General features: G+C 38.7%; 1 protein-coding gene across 1 annotated transcript in view; it reads left to right on the forward strand.

Moving 5' to 3' along the window:
• Positions 1-1,650: 1,650 nt before the first annotated feature.
• LOC114069879 (von Willebrand factor D and EGF domain-containing protein-like) overlaps positions 1,651-12,123 on the forward strand; it is a 161,647-nt gene continuing 151,174 nt past the window's right edge. Inside the window, exon 1 of the mRNA XM_027906980.1 lies at positions 1,651-1,747. Coding sequence (XP_027762781.1) covers positions 1,651-1,747 — 97 coding nt within the window. The remainder of the gene's footprint in view (positions 1,748-12,123) is intronic.

The following is a 12,123-nucleotide window of genomic DNA, read 5'->3' on the forward strand; positions in this document are numbered from 1 at the left end:
CTGATTAAGGAGAAAACAGGTAAGGGGATAAACAATTCTATGAAACTGTTCCTTTTCTCCTTTTGCCCTGACTATCTATCACTTATATTTTTTTTGCCTGGTTACTTTTGCTTTCTGTATACAAAAGACCACCAAAGACTGAACTGTTTGCAGAAAGCTCTCTTTCTTTGTTGTAAATTGGTTTTGATTGCCAATATTTTGACCAGGACAAATCTCAACCCTCAACACATTTCAGAGCTATGCCCTTTAGGCCAAAATTTAGAGTCAAAAGAACTCAGACCCCTACCACTGCGTAGAAACTACCATAAACACATTCAAGCATTAACTGAGAAAACCATTCAAGAATAGAAATTGGGTGCTGATAAAAACAAATTAATTTTTTCATTAGATATGCTTTTACTCAAGAAATGGAAGACCATCTCTTATAAAAATGAGAGTCAGAAAGACTCACAGAGGTTCCCAAAGGGCTACGAGTCAGGCCTATGAGATGGCTGATCCAATGAGACTGACTGATTATAGATTTTGCAACATCAAAATCTATAATCAAAACTAAGACAAAAGTTTCTTCTTAAGTAACCTATATTTCCCTCAAGGAATCCAGTGGTGAAACTCCTCGAGGGATGTAGTTAAGCCAAATGAACAACACTTTAAACTCCTTGGCTGTACTGCAAAATCATTTTAATGGCTTTGTGTATGCTTTTCCATTAAATGCTCCTCACAGTGGTTTGTGTGGAATGTTTACAGTCTTGCGTATTGCTCTCTTATCTGATAATTCACAGTATCCTCACTTAAACAAGCAGACACAAAATAATCAAACTTGACAAGTCGAAGAAAAGGAGTGTTGGCAGATATGGAAAACACTGAACAGTGGGTGGGGATGTACTATTTTCTAAATAAAACAACATAAATATCAGAGTATAGGATGTGATTTGATAGCAAATTCCTCAGGTTTTGCAATAAAATGGTATTATGTATTGACATACAATAAACTGGAAGTAGCACAAAGGACACATGTGGCAGCAACAGGGCATTTTGCAATGAGACCAAACTTTAAAAAAAATGTGGTTGGGCAACATGAGTGATGGAATTCTTCCCCTGCGTTTTGCTTCTGTCTTCTATCCTCTTACTATCTCTGGTGACACGAAACTCTGAAAAGCGCTTCACATTTTTCAGGAGCCTAACATATTACCACGATGCCAGATATGACTGCAATAATCTGGAGTTAGTGCTGCCTGCTTTAAGGTCCTGGCAAGAAAGCAAGCACGTTTACAGCCCTAATTTCTGCAGGATCACCTCCCACCCCCGAGGTACAGGCTGTCCTCGCCCCCCGGGTGCGCGGGTGTGTTGCCGGGTGTGTAAATCCCGGCAGCTGCAGCCGGAGCAGCTGCAGGGACACATGTGCTCTGTTTGTGTGTGGGGGAGGGGGTGAGCGTGGTTCGTGTGTGGCTGGAGGGCTTCCCTCTTGGAAATTCTGGGATTAATGACACATTAAACCCTCTCCCAGTGAGTGGATTGAACAGGGCAAAAGAAAGAAAGAAAAAAAAATTGAAACAGGCAGGCAGGCTGATGGCTTTTCCTGCAAAGTTTAGGGCTTCAAAAGTTAACTTATAAGCAACTGCAGATGCATGGATAAAACTTACCTTGGACACTATGCAGCAGCACTTTCCTTTCCATCAGCATCTCCAACTTGTTGCCTACCTCTGCTGGATTCCCTTGTTGGCCATTAGTGCTGAGTCAGCCACATTAGGTAAGGATTTTGTACTTTTTGGTTATTTGACAGTCATTTGGGTGATGGAGTTCATGTGTATTTTAAACTGAGATGATCTTGCTTACGTTTACTTTCGAATGTGGATTGGAGTGACAGAGGGCTATTATTAGAAAGAATCTCCAAAATAGAATGGAAGTAAGGTTAAAATAAACCACAAAGGTAATGAAGAAGGTCACAGTGATAGCCAAGCATGCTTGCAGCACATGATGTATATAGATCACTACAGGACTTTCACTTTCCTTTTTTACTTCTTTTTTTTCAATTTTTTTTTTAAGATGTTAAAGACCTGTGAAAATTCTTACTTAATACTAGAAGAAAAAATAAACTATTTAAAGAGTACATATAGCATTTTCCCATAAACGGAATGTATGAAATAAACCATAAAAGAAAAAAAAAAAAAACAAAACAAACCCCAAACACTTTAAAATAACAATCTATTCCTCTAGGAAAGAATTACATACACCATATATCAGAGCAACATTATAGATTAGTTAATTACACATTTAATAATACACAGCTATACAGCCTCTGGCAATAAAAAGTTCATGAGTAATTTCTCTACTACTGTACACGATAAATGTGAGGGTTGTTGCACTGAGTTCAAAGAGGACATAGATTTTACATATGTGGCTTGTTTATACAGCTTTATTAATTGACTGTAGGAATACATTTAGAATCATGTTAGACATTATTCAGCTAGTGAAAACAGAGTTAATAAAAGAAACTGAGAAAAGCAGTCAGACAAGAGCGCAGTGCTGTGAGTGATTATGGATTCAGCTTTGGCAAACTCCAGGGAGGCACTCCCCCTTTAATGGAAATATGTTGCAATATTTTACAAAACTTAATTCTAGTAGAGTTCCAACTAGTCTTAACAGTGATTGTCAGCCAGCACTCGTTAGCTCTATGAAGATAAAACAATTTAAAACCCTCTTCACTTGAATATCAAAAGGGTCACCCAGAAAGTTCTGCAGGACTAAACACAAAGCAAATGACCTTATCGCCTTTATCTTCAAACAATGCCTTTAATTTCTGAAACCTTTTGAAGGGTTGCCAGTTTTATGGAGTGTAGCAGCTACTTATCTACTGAACAAGCTTTTCATCAAGGGGAAACGACCTTTTAACTCCTAGTAACTAAGTAACTGTATTTGCCACTGTATTTTTGTTACTGAAGGTAATATGTATATACATCCTTATGAAACTGGGAATACAAAACAAGAATTAAGAAGTGCTGTCTCTCAGGTGATGCAGAAAGATTCATAAGGCTTGTTGTTGTGTTTTTTTTTTCCGTAGTGTGAACTTGAAGTAAATGAACCTGCTCAAAAAAGTTCACATTCTAGCAGATTGTGTTGTGACATTATAAGGATATTAACAGAGCCATATGCTGTTTACTTATGTGTTCTCACAAACCTACTAATCCCATAAGAATTTAATGGTGAATAAGGAATATCTGACCAAAGAGGTTTTACAGATGCCTTGTTAAGAGCGAGAAGATGAAAAAGTTTTTAAAGAGTAAAGAAGAGCTTTATCATCTTCTGCAGTCTTATTTTAGGTAATGAACCTCCCAGTGACTCAGGATATTCTGAATATTTGGGCTTTCTACGTGATTTCCTATGACTGAGAAACGCGAAAGGGTTACCAACAACAACATCCATAGCTGCTCTCTGGTAGAAGATTAAGTAGAGCATCAGGGACAAAAGCAACTCAGTGAATCATAGATGTGGGAGGGCTGAAACAACACAGAGCTTGTCAGACTTTTCTCAGATGAAATTCTGTAAATAAGTCAATCAAAAGAAAAAGACAATAGATTTTTGCAAGGGTATTTTAGACAAAAACATTTATCTTAGAATAGATAGTTGCTCATAGCATCACCAGTGAGATGGAATTGCTTCCCATCCCCTCTGGAGCCTTTTCATAATGTACAGTTGAAAAAGTTTTTAATTTGGATATGAGTTTCCTGCAAAGGCATTCTTGAAGCTCACAAAATCCACTGGAGCTTCACTACAAGGTGAAGCTACTACAGTATATAGTAAAATCAGATACAACTAATTGCTTCTAAGTTTACTCCTCTGGGTTTCCCTGAACTCTGAAATACACAAGAACAAATTCAAGCATATCCAGAGGTGAAGAAAGAGAGAAGAGAGAAGATGGTGTCAGGGGAAGGTGAAGTGCCTACAACCAGTGTGGAAAGATAGCATGTTCTCCCATGATTTGAATAGTTTAATTAGATTTTAAAAAGTCAATGATAATAGTCTAGCATGAAAAAAATCATTCAGTATGACTTGCAATTTCATAAGCCCCAGTCTTGCTTTCCATAGAAGAATGAAACTAAAATCAGACTGTATAATTTGCTTTGTATGCCACCCACAAGCAACCCATGATCTCACTGAGGGCTTCTGCTGTAAAACTCGAGTGCCAGGGACTGTCCATGCTGAAAGCTAGACCTGAGGAAACATTTCCCCATGAGCATTTCAAAGGGAATAATTTAAACTATTCAGGACTTCTCCCACCTGCTTCAAGATGACAAACTCTTCCATCCCTTGAGAGGCCACCCAGGTCCTCAGGAACCCCTGGAGCCCCAGGGCTTCTTCCACCCTCAGGGTCCCTGAGCACAGTAGGGATGTGAGCAACCACAGAGAATCCTCAGCATCTGGCCTGAAAAGAGCTTGCAGGGATCCAGCTCTCAGATCATGAGTGGATTTGGTCAGGGGCATTCCCGTGCCTTTGGAAATGACACTGGGATTATTCTGACTCTGTGTCTTCACTCCCTGGGAAGTACAACAGACATTACAAAGAATATCCCTCCTATGCAAGTAAATCCAAGACTCCCTGGCCATGGCAAACAACTCCTAAAGAGAGAAGAACAACCTTTACAGTATGTTTCTCTCTCAACGTTATTTTTAGTTATAAAAAGTTTTTTACAGGTTAATATTTTATTTCCTCTTCTTTAAATTGTGTCAATATCAAGTACTCCAATGACTCCACGGTCTGGAATTATCATAGAATCACAGAACAGTTTTGTTTGGAAGGGACCTTAAAGATCACCTAGTTCCAACACCCCTCCCATGGGCAGGGATACCATCCACTAGATCAGGCCCAAATTAAGCTAGTTTTTATTTTTTAAACTGAGATTGAAATCTGAATTTATCTGATTTTGTGCTCTCAAAGTGAAGCAGATGTTTTACAATGATTTCTGTTTGCTGGTAACTTTTTTGTTCCACTTTTTTCACATGAGAAAGCACAACAGGGTTATGATTAATGCAGGGATAGCTCATTCTTAAAGAAGGAGAAATCAGGAGCTGTTGCAGTGTAGGGGCGAAGGAACCTCTTTCACCTTAGAGTGAATATGTTTGTGACTCTCCTGAGCTGTATCAGTCCATCACTATCAGATTTAAGGGCTTTGAAATTTGGCAGATAAACATTCTTTTGCTCAAGCACTTGCCTTTTAATTTCTGATGAAAATTAATGATGGTTTTCAAAGTTATACAGGCTTAAAAAAATGCATTTGTTATGAGAGGGCTGCCTTTCACCTGCCGCACTCAAAGATTTGCCTATTTCCTATTGACCTGCCAAACATGACCTGCCAAGCTGTTTAAACTCCTTAACAGCTCTTTATTACTCTGTGCTGCACTAAAACGGAGGATCAATTTGTTAGACACTGCTCATAAGAGTATGGGACATTCATGGCCAAAATGTTTCCTTTAATGTTCGGGTTCCTCAGAGTTATTTTGTCTCCACATGCCAAAGCTCAAGAAGTATTGTGTACATCCGAGTCGCTTTGCAATCGATAGGAACCGCGAGCAGTCAAGACAAATCAGTGTTTGTTCCTAAGGTGACAAGACAGATTTCTGCAGAGGGGAAGCATCATCATTTTGTTTTACAGATGGGATGGGGACGTGAAGTGGCTCAAGGTCACACACAAAACCCTTTGGTGAAGGCGAGATCTGTGCCGAGGCCTCGTTAGTCACAGCCCGGCCCCATTAACTGTAGCACAGCTCATAACTGGAACAAAAGCCAATATAGGAAATTGGAGTGTAATAAAAATGCTCAACCTCTCTCCATCTTCCTTGCAAACTCTGAAGTCAAATGGCGACACACAAACTCAAGGGGGCACAAAGCGTTTTCAGTGGGTTTTAGACCGCTAAACATGCTTTATGTGGTCAGAACTTGAAATTCTCCCCAGATCCCCTTTGATTTCAATGGGAAATGATCCATTCACTTTCCAAAATGCTATAAGGCCTTTATCAAACAAATACAGTAGAAGAAAAGGAAAAGTCAATCCTACACTAACTTCACAGAGACAGAATTTCTTTCCTGATTGTTTCTTCTCCTTCCTCAACCACTTCTGTAGCCTAATAAATTAATTCTGGGTTTGGAAATGGTTCTTTCATTCTAATATATTTCCTCTATCTTCTGTTTTTGTGATCTGGGCTGGCTGCTCCAAAAGGCTTGGAATATTATGGAACTACCATTTTGTTGTTTTTTGCTGGGTTTGTAGCCTAACCATGAATGTACCTCTTTGAAAAGTTTGTTGGGAAAAGCTCTCAAGGCATCCAGATTACTGCTTTGTCTGATTTTCTCTACAAGTTTGTTCCCTTGGACAGTTTGTTCTGACTTTTTGACTACTTTCATCCTGGGTCAGGAGTCTTTCTTGTTACCTCAGAGGCTGAAGTTTAGTGTTGGACATTGCTGATGCCCAATCCACTGCAGAAATGGATATTGTCTTTAGCAGTGTTGGCAGCACATGTTTGTTCAATGGTTGTTACGTTTTCTTCAGACAAGTGTATTTTACCCTGAGTTATGACCTTTATTAATGTCATTGGGGCAGCTACAGATGTGTTTTGCCTTAGGTAGGGATTATTTATGGTGAAATCTGAAAAAACAGGGATTAGATTGAAGAATATTTTTATCTGACTTTGAAAAGACAATAAGCCCATGTGTTAGTGCACGCAATTGTTTGTACAGCTTTTCTGGGAAGAGTTTTGTGTGTTAAGCTCTTAGGAGATTTACTTAATGAGAGTATGTATTCATTTGCTTCTTTCTGACACATCTTATTTTGATTACTCTGACGTCTATTACTTTGATTGCTGTGTTCACACTGCATGGCATCCACGGGGAGCCGCAAGGGAATATTCTACATATTGAAAGGAAAAAAAAAGAATTGATTGCCTAATATAGCTGAGGGATTGTAGCAGTCTGCTCTGCTCCTTTTGCAGGTTTTATATTAATTCATCGATTGAAACAGAGTTTACTTATTCCTCTATTTTTATTTTTTTTTTCCACAAAGCAGCTTCCAATAGCTGGGTAGCAATTTATCTGCATACCACAATAATGTAATGCATCTCCTGTGGAAGCTGGAGCATTTTACAACTCAACTGTCTCTTGACAGCTTTGTGTGTTGACTGTGTCAGTAAAGGCCCCCTCATGTGGTATCTCACTAATGCCTCATCAGCTCAGTAGCTCTTGCACTTTCCATGAACTGGTGGATACCCCAAACTTCCTCCTCCTCATGCTATTAAAAAAAACCATAACATTTCCCATCCTGGACTCACAGTTTTACTTCCTCTCAAATTTTTAAGTGGCTGATCAAGTTATGTTCAATTTGTCTCAGAAGACAAAAGTCTTGTTGAAAAAAAAAAACCTAGGAGATGATACAAAGACAAGAGTGTTCTCAGAAGTTCCTGAATAGATCTATAATGAGTTTAATGGTAAATGTGGAAAATTATTTGCAATCAGAACTAGACAATTCCTTTACAGAGAAGAAAATGTTTTATGTCAACACCTGCTTCCTTCTCATCTCCATTTAAAATTGTATTTTGATGATATTTGACTGTCATGCAAAGTTTTCATGGAATTTTATCTCACTGATTTGCTACAGACCTATATGAAGAGAAAGAGAAGATAAAATTCAATCAGTAGCTTATTTAATAGTTATGCTAATGCTTTGGTATTCATAACAGTAATTAAAAATCTATTTAGAATTAACATTATTAAACTTCATTCATCGTGCTATTTGTTGATCTGGTCCAGCCACCAGGATAGAAAGATTCACAAACATCTTTCAGAGATTACTTTAATCACCCTCTCTGTCCCTTTCCTCCAATTATTTACTTTACAATCAACTATGGGCATGCTATAAAACTAGTTGACTGTGACTCAGCCTCCCTCAATAACACAGCATAGATACTTTGATTCACTCAGGCTACCTTTTCATCAGCTCTGTTCTTTTCTTAATGGACTAGAGAAAAAATATATATAAAAATTCCCTGAGCCATTTACTCTCTTCTCCTATTAGATGTTAAGATTAGAGCTGGCAACAAAGACATAAACAGGGTGAAATCTAATTAATTCCTAGCTTCTCTCTTGCAAGAAATACAAGGAAAATTAAGAGAAGGCTATTTCCTACACCATTGTACTTGCAACTCATTTTTCAAGAGCTAAAATATGTGGACATCTAATTTTCTGAATGTGTATAAAGCAGAATAAAAATAAAGGTAAAAGAAACCTATGTTTTTCCCTCAGCTACCCCATAACCACCCCAGAATTTTTTGGCTCCAACAGAGTCTTCTAAGTGCCAGTGGGACTCAGACATCCACACCTCCCCAAAATTCCTGAAGCATTTGAGCTTCCTTTCTTCTCTAATATCCTTTAAAAGTCTCACCCATAATTATTGAATATATCAGTCCTCCCCTTTCAAATAGTTTGCAGTCTTTTGTCTAGTCCAGTTATTTCAGCTGATCCTGTAAAAGATTATTGTGAACAGGTATGCTGGGAAGGCTGGAGTAGCTCGCAGCATTCTCAGTCTGGAGCAAAGATGCATTTTGTTCATCCTCCCCTCCTTGCATGGAAGTACCAGTCCTGACCTGGGGGATAAAATCTGCCCAAACAGCAGCAGACAGGACTCGTTTGTGCCCACACCCCATGCATCATCTCCCTGCAGAGCACCAGGGCTGTCCTTGCTCACTGCAACACACCTCAGGGTGAGGTTTTGTATACCCTTAAGGTATCATTGGCAAAGGGTATGACCATGTGGAGGTTCTCAGGCTTGGATTTGGAGGGATGAGGTTTAATTCCTGTCCCTGGTGTGTGCTTGTGTGAGGGCATTAGGATTAACGACACTGATGTGCTCCAGGACAGATGAATCCAGGTTGCAGACTATGATCCCAGCACAAGCTATACATCTCCCAGAGGAATTTTATGACTGTTTTCTCCTCTTGACATGATTCTTGCCTTGCAATACAAACAGCTTTGACATAAATCATAAATTTACTGGCCACCCCCAGTCCTTCGCTTCTTCTTCACATTTTCCCAATAACTGACATCTTAGTCAGAAAAATCATCCACAGTCATTCCTGCTGCCTGTTTGTTACCCACTAACATTCCTTGTTCTATTTACTGTTACCTGTAGTCTGCATGGGTGTGGAGACACTTTCTCTCATTAATACCCCTCTGACAATATTATTCATCTGCTGTTTCCAAACAACTTCATCTTCTGTCTTAAGTCTGAGCTTGCAGTTTGTCTCCTGAGAATACCAAGCACCCTCATGAGATGCTGGAAGGATGTGAGGGGAGCTGTACTTGATCAGCCCCCACTCTGCTGCCAAGGACCCTGGCATAGAAACACTCACAAGGACAAAAAAAAAAAAAAAAAAAAAAATGGCTGGAATGAGGAAGAAGCATCTTTACTGCTCAGAAAAGCTGGTGGCAGAAAGTCTAAATACTACTTGCATACACAATGATTAGCTGGAAAATGAGCTGTCTCCCAAAGTCTGGGTTTTGTGTTGGCATCAGATTATTTTTTTTTAAGACTCTTAAGCAGATAACTTTATGTTTCTTTCAATGGGGTTAAACAGATTATAAAACTAAAACATTGCAATCATGTAAAAGGCAGCACAGGTGGCCACGTGTGCACACAAGCACAGGAACCATCACTTTGGCCACCACAGTCATCACTGCTTCATGTAATGGTTCCTACAGTTAGTGCTGCAGAAATGCTGCGAGAAAAATTATGATGGTACCAAAAATTACACTATGCAAATCCACCCACTGCATTGGATTTTTGCCTCTGAATTCCATCACTGCTGTTAAAACCCAGCTCCTCACTGTGACCACCTGCATAACATTTTATAGACTATATGACTTCCCAAAGATATCCTACTCCACGTTGAGTGACTGCTGTTGATCCACACAGGAAGGTTTGCTTCTCTCTGATTGTTTTAACAATTGAAAACAATTAAAAATTTACCTTTCCACTGAGACATAACCAGGAAAAAAAGCCGAAGTGCTAACTGATACTCTGATATTTTGTTAATCACTACTGACAGGAAAGATGTTGTGCTTCAGGACAGTGGAGCCAGATCAATCTCTCCTGTCACAGACAAGTGCCCTCAGAACTGATCTATCGATTATGCCAGGGAGAATATCTTTAGATCTCTTATTTGAACAGTTTCACTTTCTATTAGTAATTAAATACATCTTGAAATAAGAGCTTCATTGTCAGTGCCATGTGTTCATCCCCTGTAAAGGTATAAATACCCTGTGATGGACATCAGCTTCATTCACTCTATGGCATAATGTATATATGCTATTTATAAAAAAAATAAAAATAAAACTATTCCAGTACAGTTAGATGAGTAGGTGATCATTCAGTTGACCAATACATGTTATTTTGTTCAAAACCTTATGTCCAAGTGCACAAGCCTCCAATTTTCTCCCCTTCTAATACAAAACCTTCACCAACAAAGAAATATAGGTCTTCTCAAAACTTTCAAATTTCTGTGAAAAGTTTCATTAACAGCATATAAAATAATCAACACTCAAAATTCCTGACCAGCTCTAACCCAAGCATACATTTTTTAGAAGAATGAACAAGTTGAATAAAGGGGACAGTAAATTTCAGTATCAGTAATGATACTTGTTTATGAGTCCCCAGCAATGTGTAAAGGAGTGATTTATGTTCATTTGTGCTTGGGAAACAATGCTCTAATACACTGATTTTCAAATGTTCTTTTAGTCAAAGATCCTTTTCTTCCAAAAGAAAGCTGTGGAGTGCCCTGTATCCCTTATTGTTTTATTCTTAAGGGAGGCAATAAGGGATATTTTGCATAAGGAAAAGAGGAAAAGTGAACTTAGTTTATGATTTACAAAAATCATAGTTTTACTGAAGGTAAAGGACATCTTAATTTTGGAGGTACTGATAAGGGCCCTGGAGCTGGGGCAGGAGGAACCCATTGACACACAGCCAATCAGGGCTATATCCAGGACATATCTGAGTAAATTCTATGTGAAGAGCTGGGTGCTCTTTGCTGTATGAACTGAAATCTGACATTTTAAGAGCCCTCACAAGTTAGATAATATTTCAGCCTCTAAAGATATGCTTGGAATCACCCATTCTCTGCTATCAGATGGTTTGAGCAAGGAACTGGTAATATGTTCCCCACATCCAATGCAGGCAATTGTGGGGGTGAGAAAAGCTGCTCTGGATCTTGCTCCATACTCATATCCGATAACTTCCTCAAGGCCATGAGCTTATTCCTGCTCTTTAAAGCCACCTTCATTTCTTAAAGTGTTGCCTAGCACTAAAGTGCTCTGTTAAGCTGCTGCCATGTTTTTCCATTCTGGTAGAAATTATTGTTCTATATAGTTTGATTTTAAGAGTACCTTCTGGCATCCATTTGGGGAAAAGGCACTACATAAAAGCAAAATCAATACAAGAGACAGTTATATTTCCTGAGTTTTTTCATTAGCTATAAAACATATACATTCAAGAAGGGAGGGGGAAAGAATATCAGTTCTACCCAAACTGAAAGAGGACAAGACAAAGCATGGGAGACTATGCATGAATGTGCACTGGCAGGAGCATGGACTGTGCAGCTTTGCTGGGCACAGGCAGATCTCTGTCTCACTATGCACAAACAACCTCACAAGACATCGTCCTGGCCTGGCCTGCATCAAGCAACTACAAAAATGCAGAGATATATGTATTTTAGTATGTGTTTCTTGACTTGTTTTCAGTTTTAGTTAAAGCCAAACTGACTATGAGCTAAACACAGGAAAGTTTGCCTTTGCTCAGCACTAAGAATGAACAAAAGAACAATAAAATAGTGCTGAGACAAATTCTTCCTCAAATCCTCACTGAACTCCACCTATGCTACCTTTGCTCTTTTTTCCCAAAGTATACCAAAATATTCTTCTTTCTGCCTGAGCAAAATGTCCTTTCAAGCATCCTTGGATAAATTCCTCATCACCTCATGTGATATATTTTCTAGGATTTGCAAGCATAGAACTGGAACAAATTCTGAAAAAAGCTGCTACTTATATTTCTACAATTATGATCTTAAAGATATTTCAGTAAACTT

This window comes from Empidonax traillii, unplaced genomic scaffold (genome assembly GCF_003031625.1).
Source record: "Empidonax traillii isolate 1590-97213 ecotype Southwest subspecies unplaced genomic scaffold, ASM303162v1 scaffold1387:size224635, whole genome shotgun sequence".
In the NCBI taxonomy this organism is placed as follows: Eukaryota; Metazoa; Chordata; class Aves; order Passeriformes; family Tyrannidae; genus Empidonax; species Empidonax traillii.